The 26309-nt window shown below is 39.4% G+C and overlaps 1 protein-coding gene across 3 annotated transcripts in view; it reads right to left on the bottom strand.

The window, feature by feature from the left end:
- The window catches only part of HECW2 (HECT, C2 and WW domain containing E3 ubiquitin protein ligase 2), a 360698-nt gene that overhangs the window by 210604 nt on the left and 123785 nt on the right, over positions 1 to 26309 (bottom strand). For all 3 annotated transcript variants that reach the window (XM_036097304.2, XM_036097301.2, XM_036097307.2), the window contains one exon: positions 11682 to 12008. In XM_036097304.2, the coding sequence (XP_035953197.2) occupies positions 11682 to 11973 (292 nt within the window). In that variant the 5' untranslated portion in view covers positions 11974 to 12008. The remainder of the gene's footprint in view (positions 1 to 11681; positions 12009 to 26309) is intronic.

Genomic DNA, 26309 nt, shown 5'->3' on the forward strand with positions numbered 1-26309 from the left:
TTTCATAGTGCTCCTCCATTCAGGCAAATGAATCACATGATGAACTAGCAAATTCTAAGTTACCTGACAGATGCTGACCTGTAACCTTGCTCAAATCAGCAGTTACACTGGGGCATGTGTATACACAGTTCACCTTGTTTATCTCCTTGAAATGGCTCAGGAATGACGGGGTTTGGCAGCTAAGTGAACAGAGGAAAAATGACTGTCACACAGCCCAACACTAAAAATTTAACCTCCTCCAGATGTTCGCTGAATTCTTAAGCCTTTCCTTTTTGCATGGAATGTCTTATCCTATCCAAAATATGCCACAGACTTACACTTAAAAAAATCTATTTGGATGCTTTAAGAAGGTATATAAATATTTAAAATCCTACTAGTTAACTTAATATAAATTCTCAGTTGGGAATTTCAAGTTTTTTTTTTAGATTAGCCTTACAGTAACATATTTGCTTCTAATATTATAGTTTAGTGCTATAATTATGGTCCCCAAAACAATCATACTTATTTTTGTAGAGTAAAAAGATAATCGATCATTCTTTGACCCATCGAAAATTTTATAACAGCATTTGTTTATAGATGTGTAATAGTTATGTTGTGAATATAAAGGTGATATATTTCAGAATGTCAAGAACGCTATAGATATTCTTCATGCCAAAAGACACACAACCTTCAGAAAAACACCCGTGACTGCTTAGAGCAGCAAACGCCTATTTTTGCAAACAAGGGACTAAGAAAGAACAAAAAAGAATGAGAGTATAAAGCACTAACCACACTGAATTCAGGGAATAAATTCATTTCCATTTAAACACATAGTGCTTTCCATATTGAAAATAGAACCATGGGTAAAGAAAGAGGAAGCAAAAGGCCAATATATTGTATAATAATTGAAAAAAAAACTGGAATGACAGTTCCTCAACTATGATCTCAAATACAGATATTTTAGAAATTCTTTCAGATGCCTGGTATATAATAAATTCCTAATATTGTTGAAGAAATAAATGAGTGAATGAATACCAAAACTGATCTGTTGAATAAAATCATTAGGAGAAAACGATATAATATGGAATAAATCTCCAATAGGAAAGTACTCACTATTCCGTCATAATTGCCCTAGCCAGAAACCTACTCTTTAATGAAATTAATTAATCCACATGAAGAATGCAGCACAGAGAGCTGGATGAGGTGCTCAGGATACAAAATGAACAGGACACAGTTAAGGAGTTAAGAGTGCACCTGAAGGGACAAACATGGAAAAAGACAAATTACAACACACTGTAATTGGCACTGAAACAGTGATATGAAAAAGTTCCTAAGGAAGCAGGAAAACAGACTGATTGCCTGGAACAGTTAGGGGGCACATCATGGAGTGGGTGACTTTTGAATCCTATCTAAAAGGATCCACAGAAGTCAGCCAGGCAGAAAAAGGAATAGGACAAGAGGTGCAATCTTCAAGTAAAACAGATGTAACCCCTTCATGAGAAAGACGTGACATGCATATGAAATTTTCACCTCCTAGAATGACTTTCTCTCATGTGAATACCAAAAATAAAAAAAGTCCTATTTGATGGTAAGTCTAAATATCACCTTCTTAGTGAAGCTCTTTCTATACATTACCTGTCCCTGAACCCATCTCAGGCTTTAAACCATTCCTTCTCCATGCTCTCATGGTCTCTGTAATATTCTGAACACACTGCATCATTCCTACCTATCTCACACCCCACCAAAATGTGAGCTGATTCATGTTTGTACCCCATTGCCTACTGGCAGACAAACAGCAGGCTCTCAACAAATGTTTCGGTGGTGTTGTGGTTACCACCTATGAAAAAACCACCCTGCATATACTTCACAAATGTCATCTTGTTTCATCTTCCCTGCAAATTTATGAGGTTGATACTATTCCCATTTTTACACAGGAGGCTGAGCCAGAACTTGAATCCAGATCCATCCCATATCCCCTCTCCAAAACCATCCTTTTTGCCACTCTACTACCCGATGCTGAGGTTAATGGATCCACTGGACTATACCCAGTTCAAGCTCTGTATGTAATTAAGGCATTAGTGTGGGTCTTCCAATGATTTTATGATCTACAGTAAATTGAGAAAATGTGATCATTTGTTGCTTCATAAATTTTTATGTAGGAAAAGAAACATCAGGCTTCCTCAATGAGCATGCATACACTGGGAGTTTTGCAATTCATAATTTAAATTAAAAGAAAAAACACAAAATAGGACTTAGAGGAAGAATTCCTTAATGTCACCACTGAATCCAAGTTATGACACTCTGGTCCCTACCACTTAAATCAGACTGAAAACCTGAGATGCTCTCTATAGTTCCTCTGATGTCCATATGAAGTATACACAATTGTGAAGTTATTTACTCAAAAACTCAACAACAGTGTCAGCCTGACTGTGGGAAAACAACTGTCAGAAATTAACATAACGACTTTGATAGTTATCACAGCTCAACTGTAACTCAAAGACTGCCAGCATAAGACTGGTTTAAAATAAAGATAAAAATATATGGTGCAAAATGAAAGAGAGAACACGTGAGAGCCCACAATGGGGAAAACCTGCTGGAGAAAACAAAGAGAAGATTTCAGGTATACCTGATACCTCTCATCATTATCTACAATACCAAGGGAAAAAAATGAATATTCTTTGAGTTAGTATATCAACAAGAATTTGAAGTTGAGTTTTAAACTTCTCCTGCTTGTTTCCATTTATTTTAGAACACAACTTTTGTTGTGTGTGCATGTGTATTTTGCAGGAAAATCAAACCTCATGTACTCTAGTGTTGCTGATTCAGATAAGTCTCTTCTTTTACCCTTATTGTTTACTTATTCAATACATTGTTGTTTTAAGCCACTAAGTTTTCTCATGGCTTTTTATGCAGAATACAAAACTGGAATAATCCCTGTCTATAAAAAACCCACAACAATAACAATAATGACTAGTATAGGAAAAGGGGTTTAAAACAGGATGGAATTAAATGTTGTTAACAGTAAAAGAGAAGATGGAGAAGGAAGTGATTGTAATAAATATGTTCTAAGATCTTTGTACAGTTTGAGAGGTATTTAAAGATACTGATTCATTTTAACCTTTAACTCAAGTATGCATGACAAATATTTTAAGAATAATTGCTAACAGACTAGACCTAGGAAATTTAACTTTCAAACAAATAGACTGAATAGACGGTAGGGAGTAAAGAAAACTCATCATTTCAATGGAAGGCACAAAAGCACATCAAAAAAAAAAAAAAACTACAAAAAAGCATAAAATACAGAAAACAAGATAGGATGTGGAAATAAATCCAAATATATAAAAATATAAGAGCAAATGTTAAAGCACAAAATGCACCAACTTTAAAAGAGGGTCACTCAGATTGGATTAAAAATCATAAAGCCATAGATGATTTACAGCAGATATATCTGAAGCATGCCAAAGAACGGCTGAAAGGAAATCAGTGGGAAAAGATATATCGAGCAAAAACTAACCAAAAGAAAGTTGACACAGCAACCTGATAACAGACAAACAGACTTTAAGAGAGATATCAGGATAAAAAGATGGCATTATAAATGTATTTTCTTTATTGATGTACCCATTAGTCCTTAGAAAAGCACGAAAAGCCAATTATAACAAATATTATAAAAACAGTATGTGTGGTAAGCAATTATTTTGTGAGTTAGTAATGGGTTTTATCAGAATGAAGACTTTTTTTTGAGAGAGAGCGTAGGGTGGGGAGGGGAAAGAGAGAGGGGCTCCACACTCAGTGCAAAGCCCAACACAGGGCTCAGTCTCACGACCCTGAGATCATGACCCGAGCCGAAATCAAGAGTCAGACACTTAATCGACTGAGCCATTCAGGCGCCTGTGGAGTGACTAATTTCTAAACCTCATGCCAATGTTATCTTAATTCCATCAAAAAATATTTACAATCATTTCACATTTACTAATTATGGTACCTATATAAGCATCCTTCAAGGAAAAGTGACACAAATCACACAGGTACTGTCCTTGGTCCTGCTCTGGGTGTGTCTTCTCAGTCAGTATCCTGAACAGGTTGTAAAATGTATACGAAAGTATGACACTTTTTAATACCCAGCACCTATTCTTGCAGTGATCATGCAAGGATGTATTAGGCTTTGAAACAGACCAGAGGACCTGATACGTTAGCAAGATGCATCTACTATGGTAGAGACATCAACTGCTCCCTAAAGAGCCAACGGCTTCTCCCCATTTCCCAGTATCTAGGCAGTTAGGCAGATCATGGGACTAATGTTGAATGGAGTCTCTGAGAAGAAGTGAGATGTGTCACTTTGGGGCCAAAGCATTTAAGAGCTGATGTAGGAGTCTCCAGTACCCTCTTCCCTTGACACTTGCCCAGAGAGGCCTTCTGTTACAGATGGTGTAATGACACGATGGTGAGCCTTTAATAATCCGATATGGCAAAAATCAGGAGAATGGTCAGCCTGCATCTCTAAACAACAGTACAAAGCAAGCCCCCTGTCAATCCATGTTGGACACATAGTATTAGAAAGAAATAATCTTTTGTTCTGCTAAGTCACGGAGGATTCAGGGTTAGCTCATTTGTACAGCATAATCTGACTGAGGCTAATACAACTAGGTAACAAAAAGCAATTTAGAGTTAAGTTGTTCCAAAAACCATTTCATGTTCAAAGCCCTTATTCTCTAAAAGCATTTTCTAAAATTTAAAGACACGACCTGAAACAACTTTTCTTTGGCAATAATCATGTAAAAATACCAAAAGAGCTTACAAACAGTCACTCTTCCCTATATTTTATAGCTATTCTGGAAACTAAATACTTAATACATAAATTCTTTGTTCCATTTGATTGAATTTGGGATTAAACTGCAGCTTTCCCATCCCCTTGAAAAGCATATTGGTTCAGAACGTATATAATACTCAAAATACTGTATTATTTAGCATTGAAATTTGAAGTGCTTTATATAATTTATAGAACTCTGACTCAAAGGATTGGATTTTGGTTTTTATAAGCAGAAGCGGTCTGGTGTGTCACTTTAATCTGGACATCCCTTCTTGTGGATTCATCCAGTAGATAAGTTTGTGCTGCAGCTTCAGGCTACCAGGAAAATGATTTTATTATTATTTACAGTAGCCAAAATAATGATGATAGTTTGCAATCAGCACGACCTTAGAATAAGCCTAGGCACCTTCTCGAGAGCTTTATACACATTATCTTCTTTCTCGTGATACTGGTACTTTTTTTGTCTTTTTTTTTTTTTTTTTACAGATGAGGAAACTGAGATTTAAAAAGATGACATAATTCAAAAAGGGCTTCTGTCATGAGCAGCACACGTAGGGCAGCTCTGCTGCTCTTCATGTGGAATCGACATCAAAAAGATGACGTAATTCGCTCAAGCCAGTAAGTGTATTTGAATTTACTAGTCTGTCTGATTGCAGAACCTGTGCTCTTAACCACTGATAACCCCAGAATTTCTCAAAGTGTGCTATGAGTGATAATCTTGGTGGCACTGTCTACAAAAGTTATTTAACAGTTAATGTATGTTAGAATTACAATTGACACAGAACACCTTTCCCAAGCCTTACTGCTTAAAACAAAGTCAGGGTAGATAACTAGATTGTTTCTTCCCTCCTTCCTTTCTTTCTTCCTTTCTTTCTTTCTTTCAATCAGATGGTTTAAAGAAAAATATTAATAGTACAGGTGATAATCCCATACTGTAAAAATCAAGAAGGTGCTGAGTAAATAACTGAAGGTTGGAAAACACAGGACTATATTTTTCAACACAAGGGGGAGAAATGAAGACTAAGACATGAGACACTTTAGGCCCAGCCTTGGCTGCCTCCCACTGGCTGTAGAGCATCACCACGCTGGACCTTAATTCTTTATCTGTAAAACATCAATTTAAACTTTGGGATCTTAAAGCTCTGAAATACATAATCTCAATGCCTTGGTTAACTACTGTGATCCTACTTCTATTTTACCATCCAAATGCAAAGAAATATGAAAAACATCATACTACATGAGCCATAGTATTTTTTAAGATAGAGGCAAGTATGGTCGTTCTGCCATTCATCTTTGAAGATATAATCAACACGCAGACACTGAGAGGTATACTCAAAGGGCGATCCAGAGAAATGCTGGCAAACTATTTAATACTGGTCTATGGCAAGATAAGCTTGAGCCAGAGTATGAAACAGCTGCATCAATAAGCCCATTATTTAATTTAATTTTTTAATAGCAAGATTTTCTCAATGAAGAATGCAGGACATTGATTTACATCTTAGAGGAAGCTTCTTATCTAGTCATATCAATTGTAGGCCAGCACTTTGAGTAGCACTGGTGTACAGAACAGTATAGACGTCTAGTTTTCATAATGTGCATTTTCCTAGCTCTGTTCGGGTACTTGAAGTTGCCTGAAAATGAGAAATGGCAGAGTAAGCCTTTTGAAGTGTTTTTCTTTTGAATAGCCAGAAAGCAAAGCACAAGACCAAAGGTTAAGGGGAATTAGATAGCGAGCCTGAAACAAATAGAATATACTCTGCCGACTCTTTAAACAGTGACCATTTGGTTTTTCATGGAAAGCTGTGTTCCGTACCCTAAGTGCTTTTGCACATTTAAGCATTTGGCTCCTTTTATTTAGACAGCTTAGAAGGAAGCAATGAGTAGCAGTGTTACTCTTGTCAGGGGTCACTTCTTATTACGGAGACCAACAATAAGTTATAAATCTAGTGATTTTTGAAAACCATTTGCAAGGCATTAATTGCTGTAATTTGGAGATTCAGAGCTATAGCTACATTGCAATCATCTCTGGAAATCTCAGGGTGTATCTGAGACTTTCTGGAGAGAGAAAATATAATTATCACCTGTTTTAAGAATTATGTTCACCCCCAAATTTACCCCAAATGGCACTTTGATATTTTCAATCTTTTTTCCTTTGTATTCCCAATAGGATGTATATACTGCTTAAAATGCCTGGAGAACAATTTATTTTTCTGATCCAGGAGTATATATTTTCTCTCCAGATTAGCTAAAAGTCACCTGGACTGACTTGTACAATGCAAAACCTTATTAACAATTAGCCAAACACAAGCAAAACTCACACTTCTTGAGAGTAAGAAAATGTAAGCCAAGAGAAACACAATCAAAGTGCAGAGTGTGCCAATAAGCCACACCTCACTGGCCAGACATTCCACCCAAATCCTTTTCCTTTGGGATTTATGTCTACAGAGACCATCTCTCTGTTCCACAAATAAAACTAGGCGTTGCTAGGAAACAGTCCGGCTTCTCAGGACTCGACTGAAGGGGGGCAGCTACTCCCTACCAGGAGGGACAGGAGTTTGAGGCCGCACCTGACATGTATGCTACTCTTGGGAAACCTGGATTCTCAGTGCACCTGTGTCACAGACCCCAGGAGAGAATGTATTTCTATTTAGCCACAACAGCCTTAAATTGGTGACATAATTTGTGCCCCGAAATTCTTTTCTCCATCCTGGCCTTGCATTTCCTCTTTTCTTTCGGGTTTCTCCAAATGTATCAGCTCGCCACCTTCATGTAATAGTGCCCCAGAACAGTTGGGTATATATTCGCGTTACTTCCTTACTCATTCCGTAGATGCTTCCTGTCATATGATGGGTCCTACTAAACTTTTGAAAATTTCCACCTGGCTTGGAGTTACTGTTTTCAAAATTTTTGTATCAGATTTTTGTTACTTTAAAAAATAAAAATAAAAACAATGACCTAGTGGTTTTTCAGTCTGTTAAAGCAGCCCCAGGCACATTCCCTGAAGTAGTAACCACTGGAGTAGCCCACACTCTCTGTCCTGCCTTCAAAAGCAGTTCGTGTCCCTCCTTTTCCCTTCGGCATCTTTACACCACCTAGCAGCTCAGTCAGGATTAACTGCAGATACAAGAGAGCTTCACAGTGAGGACTTAAGCAAAGAGGGGAAGATTTTTTCCACATATGGCAAGAACTTTGGAGTGCCAGTCCAAGCTCATTCTGACTTTCTGCTCTGTCATTCATAGCTTTTAATCTCGATTGATGTCTTACGGTTGCTCCATGGACGCAACAGTTCAAGATATCACATCTTGTCACCACAGCCCCAGGTACAAGAGAAAAGGAAATTTAATGACTCTACAGGAGACTCTGGCTTTTCACTGGAAAAGGAAGTTCCCCCAAAGTCTTTCCCTTACATCTCCCCGGCCAGAGCTGGCTCACAGCCCACTCCTAGACTACTCACTCGTTGGATTACCATGTAAATTTAGAACTTTCCTGACTCTGGGGAGGGCCTACGTGCCCTGAGATGAATGGCTTGCTGCTGAGCCCTGACCCTGTAAGGAAGAAGGATCAGGAAACAGCTCTCTGTGAAAACCCACAAAGCTGCCACCTAGCCCTCTCCACATGGGAGGGCAAAGTCCCCACAGAAGTGAGGCTGCCTCCAGCCTAGAGGCCAGAATAGCCCACCTCAGCCCCAGGAGCAATGGCTATCTCTGTCTAAAGCCAGGTCTCTGTTCACTCATTCTGAGGTCCCAGATCAGCCAGGCTTCCTCTGAAACATAGCTGTGGCCCTTCAACCATAGAAATGAGCCAGACTTAATGTCTTAGATGCTGGGACCTGTGCCTCTCAGACTCCTTTGCTGCAGAAGAACTGTTGGAACCAACAACATGCCCTAGAACCCCAAGTACATGGTATTTGCACCTGCAGATGCTAGTCTCTGTGTTCATCCCAGTCCCTTGAGAGGTCTGAGGGCTCCAGTTCTCTCTGCCCTGCCAGGGATCTAAAACTATTAGAAAATACACTAAGAAGAACTAACAAACCCATGGAACTTAAGCCACCATTTATTATTCATTCAGAGTTCTCTGGAAATGGTGAGATGGGAAAATTAAGTGAAATCTCTCACTGCCTACGGGAAATCAAAAGCATGGAAGAAACTTCTGCTTCAGGGCCTAGGGCAGTGATTAGTTCCAGACTAGCCTTCCTGATGGAAACAGCTGTAAAACTGGGAGGCAGTGGTTTTCAGACATTGCACGACAGGTGGCTTAAGATGAAAACCCCAGAGGGAAGAGAAACTGATGAGGTGACTCTATGACCACCCAGATCTCAGCCAGGGGACAACTTCCTGAGTCCATGGAAGTTCTGACAGGCTGAGGATGCAGAGATCAGAGTATGGATCAATAGGCAGGGCATGGGGAAGGAAAGAACTATGGAGGGGTGAAGGTCAGAAGTGCATTGGGATACCCACAAGCCCTAGGCTAATGTCTGGACTGCGCATGTGCAGAGAAACACTACCAAGGCTTTGTAGAGAGTAGCTGCTAACGGGGCTGAGAGTGCGCTGAAGTTCCTAGAGGTCCAGCAGTGCTAGAGAACACTGGAGTTATGACCCAGCCAGAGAAAAGACACGTGGTCGACATTCCAGGCATCCGCTCAGACATCAGAAATGCCACTACTTAGAAAGAAGTACAAAGGCCAACAAGGCTTACCATAGATCTAGCCTAACAAAGCCCTAAACCAAGCCCTAACAAAATCCATAGGGGAGACCAAACTTGGAGGCTGAATCCCATCAAGTTAGAAGTGCTGGGGAACCACTTTGGGCTTTCCACAGATCCATCCTCACAAAGGGGAAAATTATACCTAGCAAGTTCAAAAAAATAAATCTGCCTACTAGGATAAAAATTAACATTACAATAAAAATTGTTCTACAGAACTCGGGATTTCTACAACTTAGAATTCTCAATAGCCAGTGTAAAATCAAGAACTGCTGGATATGTAAAGAAACAGGAAAATGGGATCCATGGTCAACAGATAAACAGATAATAGAAAATGCCCAGATACTGGATTTTGCAGAGAACTTAAAGCAGATACATTCGATTCAATTCAAATAACTGAATGAAAATATGGTCTGAGTGAGTTAACATACAGGGAATCTCATGAGAAAAATAAAATATACAAAAAGAAAAAGAAATGAAAACTCTACAAATGTAAAGTCAAATAACTGAAATTTTAAAATCCATTGGATGCGACTGACAACAGAATGAAGATGAAAATATTAAAAGTTAGTAAACTTGAAGATAGGTAAATATTTTTAAAAAATCATATTAAAATGAAAAGAAAACAGTTTGGTGAAATCTAAAAAGTTGAAGTTACATAAAACCAAAAGAATCACTTCCAAAGTCCCATCAAAATTGTAAGACTTTTTTGTGAATATAATAGATATCAGAAATAAAAATACAATTTTTAAATCCTACCTTCCCCATCTTGAATATATATTTAAACACACCTGGGTAAAAATTGTCATAAGAGGAAACAGAAAAATAAAAATTCTTGAAATTTTTTTTGCCATTTTAGATTTCTTGTTATCCAGCATGATTAATAGAGTTACATTAGTAAATACCAATCAATTTTAGTCAACATAAAATTCTTTGTTGCTGTGAAACGTAAATTTTAGTGGGTTGAACATTTTGATAAACTGTCAGCAAGGATGTTATTTTGCCTTAAATCATAGTTTGTCAAGGGTGGTGCTAACAGATATCTGTGGGAGGTGGTCCTGTGCATTGCGGGATGTCCAGCGGCATCCCTGGTCTCCCATTCCCTACCCCACTGTGTCAACCAAAAATGTCTCCAGACATTACAAATGGCCTGGAGGGGGTAAAATGGCCCCTGAATGAGAAGCACTGCCATAAACAAATAGGTCTTTTTTCCCCCTAGTTCACTCCAAAAAAACAAACAACAAAGATGCCTGGTTTATAATTTACAGTGAAAGCAAACATGTCTTTCTATTAAAATACTTGACGTTAAATTTTGAAAGGAATTCCCTTCACTGAGTGAAAAACTTCCCCAACTTTGGGGAATGTTAGATTTTTATTATCAGGTTTAATTTAGATTTTCTTTAAGCCTGGTTGGTAGGGTTTGGATTTTTGCTTTCAATAAAGCAAATTTTATATTTTCTGGCATGTGCCATTCATCATTCGCTCACCTATGCATAACAAGTGCAAATTAGCTAAACACAGCTGGGACATTTCTATTAAAACAAATAGCAACTTATTCCTAAGTCATTTGTTAGGAAAATATGACACTTTCTTTACCTAACTGATCAAGGACACATCAGGAATTTTGAAATAAAAAGATACCATAGACTGCAAGTTGTTCTTCAAGAAATTCAATCTTTAGAAACTAAAGAACAGTGCAGCTCTCTCAGGTCCCCTCCCTCTTTGGGAGCTTTGTACTATCACTTTACTATTGCTCAATAAACTTTGCTTTGCTGGAAAAAAAAAAAAGAAAGTACAGAACATTTTTTCACATCAGTTATCTAAATTGAGACATCTTTTTCATCAGTTTAAAAATATTAGTAAAAGTTAATACCCAATTCTTCCCGAAATGGGACTACTGATTAAGGGCAATGTGAAGCTTTAAAAAGAAAATATTATAAAATCTGCAGGTTCTGGCATTTAATCAGGGTAGAAATATAACCACAAAATTCATATCAGCAAAGGTATTTATTATTGTTGATTCTTTCCCTTCTAAAGAAGAAGGAAAAAAAAGTCCCAGAATCTTGCTGGGTTTATTTGTGTGTGTGGTCCCCCCACCCCCTGACCCCCGCCAAGGAAAAAATACACAATAGTGTCATATCAGAGTAAAAATGTATGCTCTAAGTCACATGCAAGTCCATTTCATGTCACTCACCTATATGATAAAGTCCAATCCAATCACTGGGGTCCACCTCCTCTTTAATATCCCAGAAGATAATGAGGTTCTGGGCTTGCCCCAGCGTGTACTCGTACATGCTCGCAGTCAAGCTGGAGCGGCTCTCGGAAGTCACCAGGTCTGTGTCGCTGTTCGCCCTCTGTAGGGTCATGTTCTCCGGCATGGAGCTCTGGGAAGCCAGGCTCTGGAGGTTCTCTGGGCTCAGTGTGTACCGCATCTGGGGATTTCGACGCCGCACAAAAAGCAGGTGCTCCCGGGCTGAGCTAGCCATCCCGTCTACCTCTTGGAGGTTAGCTTCCTACAAAGCTGCAAGAGACATAACAAGCACGAATCATTAGCGTTACAATGCAAGGAATTAGGTTTAAGCTTCCCAGACATAAAGCCCTAAAGAGTGTTTATTAAAGCCCCACCATGCAATAATCTTCTGCTGTCAAAATAAAACCTATTACTCTACTGTCAACGGATGATGTCAGAAACAGCTCCTGAGAAACAGACTGAGGTCACATGAAGGCAAAGGCCATTGCACACCTGTCGCCCTTGATTTCACTGGGCACAGCTCCTCCTGGCAATTAAGGAGAAGGGGATTTCGCTACTAGCCCTTTTAGGTCTATCCTTTCCCAGACACCCCACCTACAGAAATGGTCCTCGTTTCTTTCACCTCGCCCCCCGACATGTATTTGTTTCCTGTTGAAATTAAATTTTAAAATAGCAAGACAAAAAATTTTGACACAGTTGAAATATACAGTTAAGCACAGGTTAACTTGCTCAATTTCCTTCTCACAGGAATGTAACCCATTAGAGTCTTTTTCAGAAACCTGCTCAAATGTCACCTCCTCTCTTAAATACAGTGGCCATTGTCTTTAAAACTGCAACACCCCAGTCTTCCCCCTCCCGCCCCTCTCCCTGTGTTTTTCTCTAATAGCAATTATTATGATCTGATGTGCCACACAGTACCACGTACTTATTTATTTGGTTACTGCGTACTTCTCCCAACAAGAACGTAAGCTTGGGGAAAGGACAGTCTCCTCAATAAAGGGTGCGGGGAAAACTGGACAGCCACATGCAAAAGAAGGAAACTGGACCCTTATCTTATACAATACAAAAAACCCCAAATTCAAAATGGATGGAAGATTTGAACATAAACCCTGAAGCCATAAAACTCCTAGAAGAAAACACAGGCAGTAAGCATCTTGACATCAATCTTGGCAATAATTTTTTGATCTGACACCAAAAGCAAAGGCAACAGAAGCAAAAATAAACAAGTGGGACTACATCACACTAAAACACCTCTGAACAGCAAAAGAAGCCATCAACCTTGACGCTCTCCTGTCTCTATAAAGCAGGAAGAGTGCCCCAGCAGTGCTGTGTATAGCGAGGGAGGAGATGAAGTGGAGAAAGGATGGAGGTTAGCCGTGTATCTCTTTAACAAACACTCAACACAGCACTTACTCTTTTAAGTGATTTACAAATATATATAGGTTATTTGGAAGACTTGTGTTTATAAATCAATAGCTGCACATGCTTAAACTTTACCCTGTCTCAATATGTTCATCTATTAAATGGAGGTGACTTTACGGTACCATGCAAGATTGTTGTAAGGATTAGAAAAGTCATAAGTGAAAGTATTCAGTAAAAAGCAATTACTGTTACTTTAGTAATAATGTAATTACTGAATTAATTAATGCACTATTTAGTTTGGGTAGCTCCAAGGACTGGAAGACAGTTAACACAAGTCAAACGCTGCAGGCTACCTTTACACATGAAAAATCACTGTGAGTTCTGCCTCGTGCTAGATGAGCCTGCAATGGGGAAAGAAGGAGAAAGCAGTCCCTCCTTCCCCTGCCTCCCTATTCGACATGGCTTCTGGCTCCCAGAAGCCAGAAATCAGCTACGTGAGGAAACACAGCCCTTTGAGTTAAAGCTTCAGAACTCAACCACGTCTCTTAAATAATTGTTTCTACATTTAAAAAATTAATTCCAATCTCCAAACAATCTACGTGGGAAAGAATTTTTAAAGCTGAGCACCTACAAGCCGGTGACTGCACACAGTGAAGGGCGAGATTAGAGAGAAAAGAAATTAGAAGAACCTCGGGCACAGAATATGGAAGCAAGGCAGGTGAACCCTCACTAAGAGTGATGTGCAGGGAGCCATTCCAGGGTCTCGAGCAGAAGAGTCAACATATGAAATATAGTTATGAGAATTAGAGAGCCTCCGAAGGGCTAGGAGGGAAACAGCAGTGGGGAAACCAGTTAGAAGCAGGTTAGTTAAGATATCCGGCATTGAGTGCTGAGAAATGGATTTTAGTAACACAGAAGGGAAATATATCAATTGGGAATATTTCAAAGAAAGAACCCAAAGACTTGGCAACAGAATGAATACAGGGGATAAAAGTGGGGGAAAATTAGGACTAAAGTCTAGATTTTCAGTCTAAGTGACAACAGAGTCCCAGAAACATTGACAGGGCTGAGAAAATCAATACCATCTTGGGTGGGTTTGAAGTAAATGCAATATATCCAAGTAGCTATGTCCCAAGGACTCTTGTGAGGGTGGGCCGAGTTTCTGGTTATTATGAGGCCAGGGGTAAAACAAATATTCAAATGCAAGTTTCTGCTTAATAATAGCCTTATTATTTGTTAATTAGAATCAACTATGCCAATTCATCTCAAAAAGTCTTATTAGTTTGGGGTTTAAAAGCCTCATTAAGGGGGCGCCTGGGTGGCTCAGTTGGTGAAGCATTCAACTCTTGGTTTCAGCTCAGGTCCTGATCTCAGGGTTGTGAGATCAAGACCTGTGTCTGGCTCCATGCTCCCGTGGAGCCTGCTTAAGATTCTCTCTCCCTCTGACCCTCTAACCCCCTCCAGCTCGTACTCCCTCCCTCTCTCTCTCTCTCTCAAAAAAATTAAATTAAATTGAATTAAATTTTAAAGAGCCTCATTCAGATATTTTACTCTACATAACTTAGATCAATGTAAAAGAAAGAAAACTAGAATGCTTAGATTATAATGAGGGACAAGAGTCAAAGCCTGTATTGGAAAACTTCATTTTTCCCCTATAGGAAAAGTAATGTATGTTTCAGAGTTCATGTTTCCATGGAAAATAAGATCAAACATTTTGCAAAAATTAATTCTCAAAGTTGCATGAAAATGAAAAAAAATCAAACCACTCTAAATGTCATAGATAAAATTTTACTTTATAATTTTACTTTATTCAATGCAATATTCTCACATGGGAAAATTAGCTACTGAAATGACAGAGAATGGCTGCTTTACATTTTCTCCTACTGAAATCTAAGAATTCTTCATTTGCTTCTTGGTTTCATACCTATGTCTTATGCAATAAGAAAGACAAATTGTTCTTCAGAAAATTATCCATGCTCTTCTGAAAAGCTTTAGAAGGTAAAGCTGATGGTAAGGGAAACTGATTAGTACCCACCATATTTATTAAACAGAAAGCTGGTCCTTTCAAGCTCCTTAGACAATCCCTCCCATGAGGAGCCTCTGCAGCAGCTCTATGTCCCATTCCCAAAGGACACAAGGTAACCTAATGCAGCACTCCTTAAAACCCCTCCCCCTTCTATTTATGATTGGGTCTGCATCATGCTGCTCTCTCAGATAACCGACATCTGCTTAAACAACAGCTAAAAACAAAATCACTTTTCTTCCAGAGGTCAAGAGAGATGCAATTACCAAGCAAACTGCAAAACACCTTAGTATACAACTTCATTTCCAAAAGGAGCAGATTTTGTGTAGAAGATACAGACAGTAGCAGATGACAGATACAGTAAGCAAGTGTTTTTATTTAAAATATTTTTGCTCAAGAATCTGGGGGTGAACGTCAATTTACTAAATCTCACCTGAAGGGCAAGTACTGACAACATTCCTTGTCAAAAGATTTTTACAAACTAGAAATACACCCTAGGATTTTAACTTCTTAGACTGGACACTGATACATAAAACCAATAATAATAACAAAAATCCTTGTTTAACCTTTCAAATTCCAAAAAAATACCACACAAACACACACACACACACACAAACACACACACATGCACGCACACACACCTGCTCAACCATACTATGCTTCAAACTCCATGTGTGCTTTACTACATAAATGAGGAAAACAAGGGGGTAAAAAAAGCTATGTCAAGAGACACGAAGGAAAACATAATTAGCCTGCAATAAGCAGAGATGTGAGAAATCTAGGAAGAGAAATCCGCGACCCATCAGACCCGCAAGGCTAGTTGACATATGAGATGAAGAAAGCTATCACCGAATTCTCAACTGAAGGTGCCTCCCCAGTAGATTTCCATCATATCTGCTGCTACGAGAAAGCAGTCATAGTAATTACTCAGTGTTTATCATATATAATCATAACCCCAATGTTCAGCTTCCTCAGCAAAAATGTTCTAGTAAATTGATTAATACCAGGAAATCCCTGCTCTATGAATTGCCAGTAAATGCTCCCAGGACACTGGGGCATTTTACGGAGAGCCCAAGGTGACTGAACCTTCCACTCACTTCCTCTTCTCAGGTGGAGAAGTATCAGAAAATGCAAGTTTCCCTCCAGCCTGCTGCTCTTTAGGAAAAGCCTCTTCCTCTTGTAATTTTATCCAATAATATGTTAGGATCCACAACACAAAAACAGCCCATTTGTCAGTTTGGAAAAGGAATGTACACAAATGGGGAGAAATAATTTTAAGTTCCAAAAGTTTTTCATTTTAAAGACTGAGTCCAACAGTGCTTGCAAGATGTTGTTTTGGCCTTAAATCACTAAATATACACTAGATAAATAAATAAGAGAAAATAATTCAGATTTGGCTTCATTCTTTTTAGTTCTTTAAATTCTTTTTAGTTCTTTAAATTATTAAACTTCTCTTTGCAGGTGTGAATGGATAATTCCCAAAAGAAAAAAGTTAACTAATTAATACTATATATCAAAAAACACATTTTTAAAAAATGAGATATAATTTTTTATACATTAAAATGTCAACTCTGAAAAATAACAGTACTCAGAAGTGAAGGTGCAGCGAGACACACACTCGTAGGCCGCTGAGAGAGAAGTTTCACACAGCTTGCCAGCGCCCTGGGAGAGAAAAGGCATCCAGACCAAAACTGAAGGCAGTTTCCTCAAAAAAAAGGAAGTGGTTATTAGAAGAAGAGGACATGAATGTTGGACAAAAATAAAGGAAAAAGAAAAAAAAAACTAACAAAATATCAGCACCCAAATGACAAACCCTTATATATGTAATGAGAGAAGAAAACAGAATAGGATCCCATGTATGGGAGGAACAAAGGCAATAATGTTACTCATTTACCTCAAAAGTTGAAGATAGATTATAATGAGCCCCTTACTGGAATGATATTCATTGGCTCATTGGCATAGATATCGATTTAAAACACTCATCTATATTTTTAAAATGCTATTACATTAAGAAGAGTAAAACTTCAAGAATCATTTTTAAACATTATACCAGATTAGAAAAACGGGAACCAAAGCTTCATGTATTTTCAAGACCTTTTTAAAATTCCAAACTGTTTTTCAGTAAATACACATGAAATTCCATGGTCTACCCAACTATTTCTTAAAAAAAGAAAAACTCTTTGCTTTTATTTCAAGCACTGTTTGTGGTTTGCTTCTCTGTTGACAAATATCAATGGTTTGTATGGGGGAGTGGAATCAATTCATTTCAAAGTCATCTCTTTGGGTTGGGTTTTTTTTTTTTTTAAGATTTATTTATTTATTTATTTGCCAGAGAGAGAGAGTGAGAGAGAGAGAGAGCAAGACTACAAGCAGGGGGAGCGGCAGAGGGAGAAGCAGGCTCCCTGCCAAGCAAGGAGCCCGATGTGGGGCAGGACCCTGGGATCATGACCTGAGCCGAAGGCAGACGCTTAACCAACTGAGCAACTCAGGCATCCCTAAAGTCATCTCTTTTGAAAGATATTAAATTTTTACTCCCTGAACATCCCTAGGGCAAAAGATGTCTTTTTTTTCTTCTGCATGGAACACATCCCAAAATATCATCTTTAGCTACTAAAGCTGCAAATAATTACCAACTGTTGGTAAATGGAATTCAGATATGAAAAATTCTACATTACTTTGTGGTGGTTGGAATACATTTGCATGGGAAAGTGTTCCCTGCAATGCAAACCACAAAACATAAGCTCCTAGTTACTGATTGTCAAAAGCTGCTAGAAAAGACAACCAACTGTATTGCAATACAATTGTGTATTCCATAAAACACCCAGATGTCATAACCATAAACATGAGTAATAATAGCTGCATGTACTCTGTACCCCACAGAACACATTTTTTAAGGCTTTATGCTTCTCTCCATTCCCAGTGCCACAGCAAGCCTAAGCCAAGTTCATGTCAGATCCTATCTAGATGGTCACTTCTCAGCGGGCCTCTGTGACTCCGGTGTTTTCTCCCAATCCATCTGCTCTCTCCCTGCAGAATTTCCTCAGTGACAGCACTCCTACTCAAGTACGTAACATACTTAAAGGGCCAGGAGGAAAGCAAACAAAGGCACAGGGGTGCAACCAAGTCTAGGCAGGGTGAGCAGGGCAGGCCTCTCACAGGTAGTGACATTTAAGCTGATAAAGCTGAAACCTGAAGTTAGGCCTTTGCAAAGTCCAGGTGACAGGTGAGAAAGGCATGAAATTGAGCGGTGGCTCTGAGGGTCAGGGTGGAGAAGGGAGGGTGGGTTTTTGCAGGGATTTCTTTACACTTCCTGAAAGAAAACATTAAAACGTTCCCTCCGGGACTTACTCCATGCAAGGTCATCTATTCTGCTACGCATGAAATTGCTTAACATGCTCAGCACCGTCCACACCATTCTCTCCACCTGCAGCACCTTCTCCACCTTCTCTGTAGAAGGCAACACTCCTACTACTGAATCCCAGGGGCCTTTTTATATCATTCGTATTCCCTACACTTCACAAAGCCTCAGAGTCTAATGACGAAGATTCATGTCTTCCCTTGTCAGACTATAAACTCTCTGAGGGCAATTACTCTTTCTCTTGCACATTATATCCTCCTCAAAATAGTAAGTGTTCAGGAAATATTTTTCTTAAATAAGTGAATGGATGGAGTTCACCGCCACTAATGAGAAAAGAAGAATCTGAAAGGACCAAATCAACAATAGGAGCACATACTGACTTTTCTTTAGAATGCAGCCAGCCATTCAAAAAGGATTTATTAAGTAAAGGGCCTACTTTATGCTGAAATGTATGAGGTAAGGTCGTTGCTATAGTATGGAAAGAAATAAAACCCAACCTACTTGAAGGAAATCGAGAGCAAACTGCCTTCTATAAGGTGTTGTAAGTGCAGAAGTCAGTAGGAATTCACTGCAGAGAATGATCAGCAGGGACTGGAGTGTTTAAAAGAAGCCTAATGAGAAAAATTGAGCTGGACTTTGAAAGATAGGAAGAGGCCATGGAAATACGGCATGAATTCTAAGCCAAAGAAAGAATCCAATTTTAAAAAGGGAAGACAGGAATTAGCTTTCAATGGCTTCACTCTGATCCAAACCATTATCATCTGTCCTCTGAATGAATAATCACCTCCTTCGCTGCTCCTATCCTTGATTTCCTGCTGTCTATTCTCAAAACAGCAGGCAGAATGATTTTTTTCAAATGTAAGTCAGACCACTTGCTCTTTACCCAAAACCCTCTAAGGGCCCCCATTTCACTTATGAGACTGACGCGCTACCTACTGCGCTAACAAGGCACCTCCATTTCACTTAGAATAACAGCCAAAACCCATATAATGGTCTACAAGGCCCACATGATCTGGTCCCTGGTCCTCTCTGACTTCGTCTACCACTATGGCCACCCATGCTCATGCTATCCCAGTCCCACTGCAGCTCCTACAAGGCATCAGCCATACCCTACCACAGGGTCTTTGCATCTGCTGTTTCCGTTGCCACAGAAGCTCTTCTCTTCAATATCCACATGGCTCACCTTGCTACCCCTTCACATATTTACCCTCTCAATAGGACCCTTCCTGACCACTCTATTAAAATTTCAACTGCCTCAACACTACCCTTTCCCTGCTTTATTTTTCCTCCATAGCACTTTCACATTCTAGTATCCAGTATAAGTTATTAGTGTCTCTCTAGTGTCTAGTGTCCCTCCCCACTAGAATGCATGCTTCACGAAAAGCTGGAAATGACAGACAGACGTCACCTCTAAGTAGGCAAATGAACTTAGATGGTTTTTCAGGAGAGTACCAAGAACAAGGCCCATTCAACTAAATGATCAATTGTTGTTTTTAACTTTACAGGTGATTTGCAACCACAGTAAGATTTCTAACTGATGCAATTTCACTGGCACCATGCAAGGTTGTGGGTGAAAGCTGCAAACATACGGGTTACCTTTCAAAGTTTGAGATTACCAACTGATGTTTACCATTATTACTGAGCTTAACAAAAGGCACCTTTGAACAGAAAAGGGGAAAAGGGATGGAATCAAACAATAAGTAATAATCATGTTAGAGAGGGGAGTCACATGTAAGTCATAAACACAGTCTGCTAAACTGACTTGATTGTCCATACAAGCAACCTCCAATATCTACTATGTGTGAGGCACTGTTCTAGCTCCAAGGAACCACAGATGAAACACACTCCATTCTCAAGGAACTTAAGAGTCTCAAGACTAGAAAAAGAATGGGGTGCCCAGGTGGCTCAGTCGGTTAAGCATCTGACTCTTGGTTTCAGCTCAGGTCATGATCTCAGGTTCATGAGATAGAGTCCCACACTGGGCTCCCTGTTCAGAAGGGAGTCTGCTTCTGTGCCCCTCCCCCTGCTCACGTTCTCTCTCTCTCTCTCTCTCCCATAAATAAATAAATCTTTTTTTAAAAGACTAGAAAAAGAATGAATTTAAAATAATAATTGGGGGCTCTGTCTCTGTCAAATAAATAAATAAAATCTTAAAAAATAATAATAATAATAATAATAATTGGGGGGACGCCTGGGTGGCTCAGTCGGTTAAGCGTCTGCCTTCGGCTCAGGTCATGATCCCAGGGTCCTGGGATCGAGTCCTGCATCGGGCTCCCTGCTCCGTGGGGAGCCTGCTTCTCCCTCTGCCTCTGCCTCTCTCTCTCTCTCTGTCTCTCATGAATAAATAAATAAAATCTTTTAAAAAAAATAAAATAAAATAATAATTGGGGCACCTGGGTGGCTCAGTCGGTGAAACATCTGCCTTCAGCTCAGGTCATGATCCCAGGGTCCTGGGATTGAGTCCCACATCGGGCTCCCTGCTCAGCACGGAGCCTGCTTCTCCCTCTCCCTCTGCCCCTCCCCCTGCTTGTGCTCTCTTGCTCTCTCTCTATCAAATAAATAAAATCTTTAAAAAAATAAAATAAAATAATAATTAATAAATCACCCAATTTCTAAGATTCCCAGGGGTTTGGAGAATCATCTGGAGGAACCAAAAAATTAAATGAACATCAATGTGCAGCATGTGGATAAGGAAACAGTTCTGTTCAGTATCATGATCCTGATTATTGACACCAAGCTTAATCTCAATTTAAGTATTAGGATAAGAAATGTTTGAAATCTTTCCCAAAAGAACTACCTGTATTTTCACAGTACTATCATTTTCAAATCCTTTTGACAAAAAAGAGATCTTTTTTACCTAGGTATTCATTATCCAGCTCCACTCTATTAAGAAGCTGAGGAAGAAAGCAAAACATATCACAAAACAATGAACTGCAGACTTTAAGTTAATCCCCATTCAACCACATCTTCCTTGCAATGACGGAGTTGATCCCTGCCAGTCACATCTGTCAGTCATTCACTGAACCTCAGATGTTCCAAGAATAAACTGATTGAGAAGAGAAACTGCATGAACTGGTAAAACATTCAGGAATTCATAAAAGTCAATGAAAGAGATTTTGAATAACTTCTTGAATCACATGCGAAACCACTGATGAATAAGGGCCTGGTAGAGTTAGAATAGTTGACAAGCGAAGGAGGAAGAAAATTAGAAGCAATTTGAATGTCACAGGATTAAACACAGGCTGTGGGAAGGTTGACAGAGCCCTGGCACAGTTTTCGTAATAAGACTTTCACGCTTGTGGTAAGAAAGACAAATATTACATGGTGCTATTATACAATTCTCTTGAAAAAATTAACTCCTCTCAACTCTTTAAAAATTTCAACACCTTCATTTGTTCTTTTTTCCTTCTAATAATTAGGCCATATTTGCGATTATAATCTAAATTTTGTTATATGTAAGATAAACTGATACCCATAATTTGAACTTTTCCTTGTCCACGTCAAACCCCTTTTCCCCCTATTTACTATAAAACTTGGCTTCCCATTGTGAACAGATTCACTTTAAAAGGACTGCTTTTCTGGTATCTCCTGTCTACCCTCTGCCCCCACCCTCACCCTCATGTTATCTCCACAGCTACCCCATGATGGACCGATTGATTCTAGATTTGATTTCCAGATGAGAGCACCAAGTGACTGGGTGACACAGCCGAGATCCACACTTAGGTCCTTAAAGCCTGCTTCTCTGCCCATATACCACAGCATCCTGTGGTTTCTATACCTGAGCCATATTATGTGATACCTAGGGTTACCCACAAAATTAGGGAGTGGGGAAATCATCTATGTACAGGATTTAAAGTCAATGCCCTAAATGCAGGTGCCAAGTAGCCTCCCACTGCCAAAGTAGAGCTCCTGAGTTACCTGAATTGCCTTGCTTTCTCCCCAGTCTTCCGGTTCTCATTTTTGGCCCACGTACTATAAGCTTTGCAGGCACAGAAAGTCATTACTTACTTGTTATGAGCCACAGATTAATTATAAGTCAACTTTATAAGCCCATAATGTTGTTGAGAAGCGGGACTCTCCCTCCCTTAAGGCAGTCTCCATGGGCTCTGACAACTCTGTAATGTGCAGGGGTAACAGAGGTCCAAGAGAGCAGCTTTGCCCGGGGGAGCCCTTCCAGAGTAGGACTCAGGGAAAGTCCCATCCTTTGCCTTTCTCTTCTCACCCATCCATTTTTTTAAAGGACAATGAGTACATATTTAGGGGGTTCCTTGCCCAAGCATGTGAATGATTGTATTCAGAAATCCTAAAGATAAACTGAAAAATGAAGCTCTGCCTCCCACATCAACTCCCATATCAACACTCAATTCCATGGCATTGGAGGTGCGCTAAAGGCAGTGTTAGTCTGAAGATAAAGAAGGAGGAAATTAGGGGCGCCTGGGTGGCTCAGTCGTTAAGCGTCTGCCTTCAGTTCAGGTCATGATCCCAGGGTCCTGGGATGGAGCCCGGCATCCGGCTCCCTGCTCAGCGGAAAGCCTGCTTCTCCCTCTCCCACTCCTCCTCTTGTGTTCCCTCTCTTGCTGTGTCCTCTCTGTCAAATGAATAAATAAAATCTTTAAAAAAAAAAAAAAAAGGAGGAAATTAGTGATACCAAGTGTGATGCCTGCCTAAAGTACCAGCTTCCTCCCACCCAGAAGCACTGAAGCATACAACTAATCCTCAGGGTACCCTGATGGCTCTCCAGCTGACTTCAGAACCACAAGGTGTAAGTCCTTACACAAATCAATTTGCTCTTCTCTCTTTCCCACTAGTCCCGCCAGATGTCCAGTGTAGCAGCAGAGACACATTCATTACTGAAAGTAGAACAAATGAGAACATAGGATGAAGCAAGGTTTGAAGTCTCGTGGAATGATTTCTAGAAAATAGACAATTCTTTCAAAATAACAATAGAACTATTTGAATTAAGTTGTGCGTCAGATAAAGTTATATAAGTAAAACTGCCAATTTCTCTCTAAAGATCCTGAAAAAATTTCATTTGTTTCAATGAGTCAAATTAGTTTAACTTACTACATTTAAATAAATTGGATTCCTGCCCCCAAATTCAATATACTACAAGAAGCAGTGTTTTAGTTAATAGATTAAAATCTATTCAAAGAAAGAAATCCATTCAGTTTACAAATGAAATTAAATACTTATTTTTGCTTAGAATGCTGCACTATTAAATTTAGGAAGAAACCATGGCCCTAAATAATTGTTTCAAACAAATTAAAATCTCATTAAAATGAAAATCAATTATTGGTTGTAACTGGGGAAATATCTCAAAACACTATGCACTTATCCATTATCTCATCGATGCAATTTTTAAGTTTATTTATTTATTTAAGGAATCTCTACAACCAATGTGGGGCTAAACTCATGACCCCAAGATCAAGAGCTGCATGCTTTTCTGACTAAGCCAGCCAGGTGCGCTGCAATTATTTTTTTTTTTTTTAAAGAAGGATCCCAGAGTAAACCAAAAACCCACTCTTTGTAATAGTAAGCCCTTCTGCCCTGATACATGAGTAACTGGGATAAAAGAAGAGATTCTGAACCATATGTCCTAGCACTTTTCCCCTCCTCTTCTCTGTAAAGAGGAAGGTGTTCCCCTGTCTGTCTTCTGGAGGTATGAGGACTTTGCTGGTCAGCCAGGCTGAGAACCAGAGAGACAGTTGTAGACTACTCCAGCCTCATTCCAGAGTGCCTAAGACAAGACCTACCCCTGGGCTCTTCTAACACTTTTCTCTTTGTGGTTAGGCAAGTTGGGTTGGGTTTCTGTCACAGACTTAAAGAATCTTAGATAATACACTGGCTTTGTGTACAAAACCTACATGATAGGTGAAGCTGGGAGGCAAAACTGAAAACTCCGAAGAATGTGACTTGCCCTACAAAACATGGTGTTAGCCAGAGTGGGGCAAGGGAAGAGAGACAAGAAAAAGACTGCGGGGTGAGGGGTGGGGAGCAAGGGCAGAGGGGGATGGGGAGTTATAGATCAAAATATATGAACTTCCAGTTACAAGATGAACAAGTTCTGGGGATCCAGTGGCGATTATAGTTAATAATACTGTTGCTAAGAAAATAGATCTTAAAAGCGCTCACCACAAAAAAGAAATGGTAATTGTGTGATGTGATAGAGGTGTTACCCAAAACTACAGTGGTAGGGGTGCCTGGGTGGCTCAGTCGGTTGAGCATCTGCCTTCGGCTCAGGTCATGATCCCAGGGTCCTGGGGTGGAACCCCGTCCCATCCATTGCCATAGGACTCTCTGCTCAGCAGGGAGCCTGCTTCTCCCTCTGCCTCTCCGTCTGCATGCCCCTCCCCCTGCTTGTGCTCTCTCCCTCTCTCTCTCTGTCAAATAAATAAATAAAATCCCCCTCTTAAAAATAAAGTAAAAAAAAAAAGCTACAGTGGTAATCATTTTGCAATATAGGTCTATCAAATCACCATGTTTTACAGCTTACTTACACAATGTTGTATGTCAGTTATATCTCAAAAAGGCTCAGGCTGGGGAAAAGACCAAAGGAAAAAGACTGTGGGGATTTAGTTATGGAAAGCACTTTTTTCTGGGATATTAGGGTTAGGAAGAGGGAGATGGAAAAAGCAGCTACCAGGAATATGACAAGCAAGAGAACGTGTTAAACTACCATTTTCTAGACCCGAACCCAAATCTACTAATCCTAACCTACCTATGAGGCGGGGCCCATACATCAGATTTTTAACATACTCCCCAGTTAACGTTGTTAAATGCTGAAATCTGAGAACTGCTAAATAAGAAATTACCAGTTAGTGTCCCTATATAGTCCCATGTTAGACCAATAACTTAGATACTATCTTCCCAAGTGCATCCAAGTTTATTAAACTACATTTTAAAAGAACCAAAAGGCAACTGAGAGATTTCAGTCTTTGTAAAATTTTTTCAATTGTATTTTCTATAAAATTTAGACCGACATCATTATTTAAACTTAATAAAAATTTAAATAACACAAGAATTTATTTATCCCCATCCTTATTAAAAAAAAAAAATTTGCATGACATGTTGCCTATGATATTCAATAAGCTGAAAAGAAGAAAGCCAAAAAAGCAAGGGGAAACAAGCCAGAAGTAAAGTTTATACCCAAAACTCACACCATTTAGCACTGCCCAGGTACTAGAAATAGGCCATTAATTTGTCTCTGAACTTTCTAGCATCCCAACCAAAGAGTTACAAGAATCACAGGCTCAGTCCCCGTATCCATAATATAAATAAGAATGTTTTCCTAGTGGTGAAACCTGAGAGAATCTTCTCCTATTAGTCTTCATGACATATGAAGTATTACTCTGCATTCTTATGTCTACATCAATGACGACAGTGTTGTTGTATTACCATTTTCGTGACATATCATTGGCTTAACACAAATAGCTCCAATTCAGGCACATTCACACATAGCTCTACAATGGTCTACAATGTGCTATCCACTACATGAGCTCCCAGCCACATGCGGCTACTGAGCATCAGAAATGTGGCTAGTCCAGGGTGCCTGGGTGGCTCAGATGGTTAAGCGTCTGCCTTCGGCTCAGGTCATGATCCCAGGGTCCTGGGATCGAGTCCTGCATCGGGCTCCCTGCTCAGCTGGGAGCCTGCCTCTCTCTCTCTCTCTCTCTCTCTCTCTCTGTCTCTTATGAATAAATAAATAAAATCTTTAAAAAAAAAAAAAATGTGGCTAGTCCAAACTAAGATATGCTGTAAGTATAAAATACACACCAGATTTTAAAGACTTAGTGCCTCCAAAAAAAAGTAAAATATCTCATTAATACAT

The sequence above is a fragment of the Halichoerus grypus genome, chromosome 4, assembly GCF_964656455.1.
Source record: "Halichoerus grypus chromosome 4, mHalGry1.hap1.1, whole genome shotgun sequence".
Classification (NCBI taxonomy): domain Eukaryota; kingdom Metazoa; phylum Chordata; class Mammalia; order Carnivora; family Phocidae; genus Halichoerus; species Halichoerus grypus.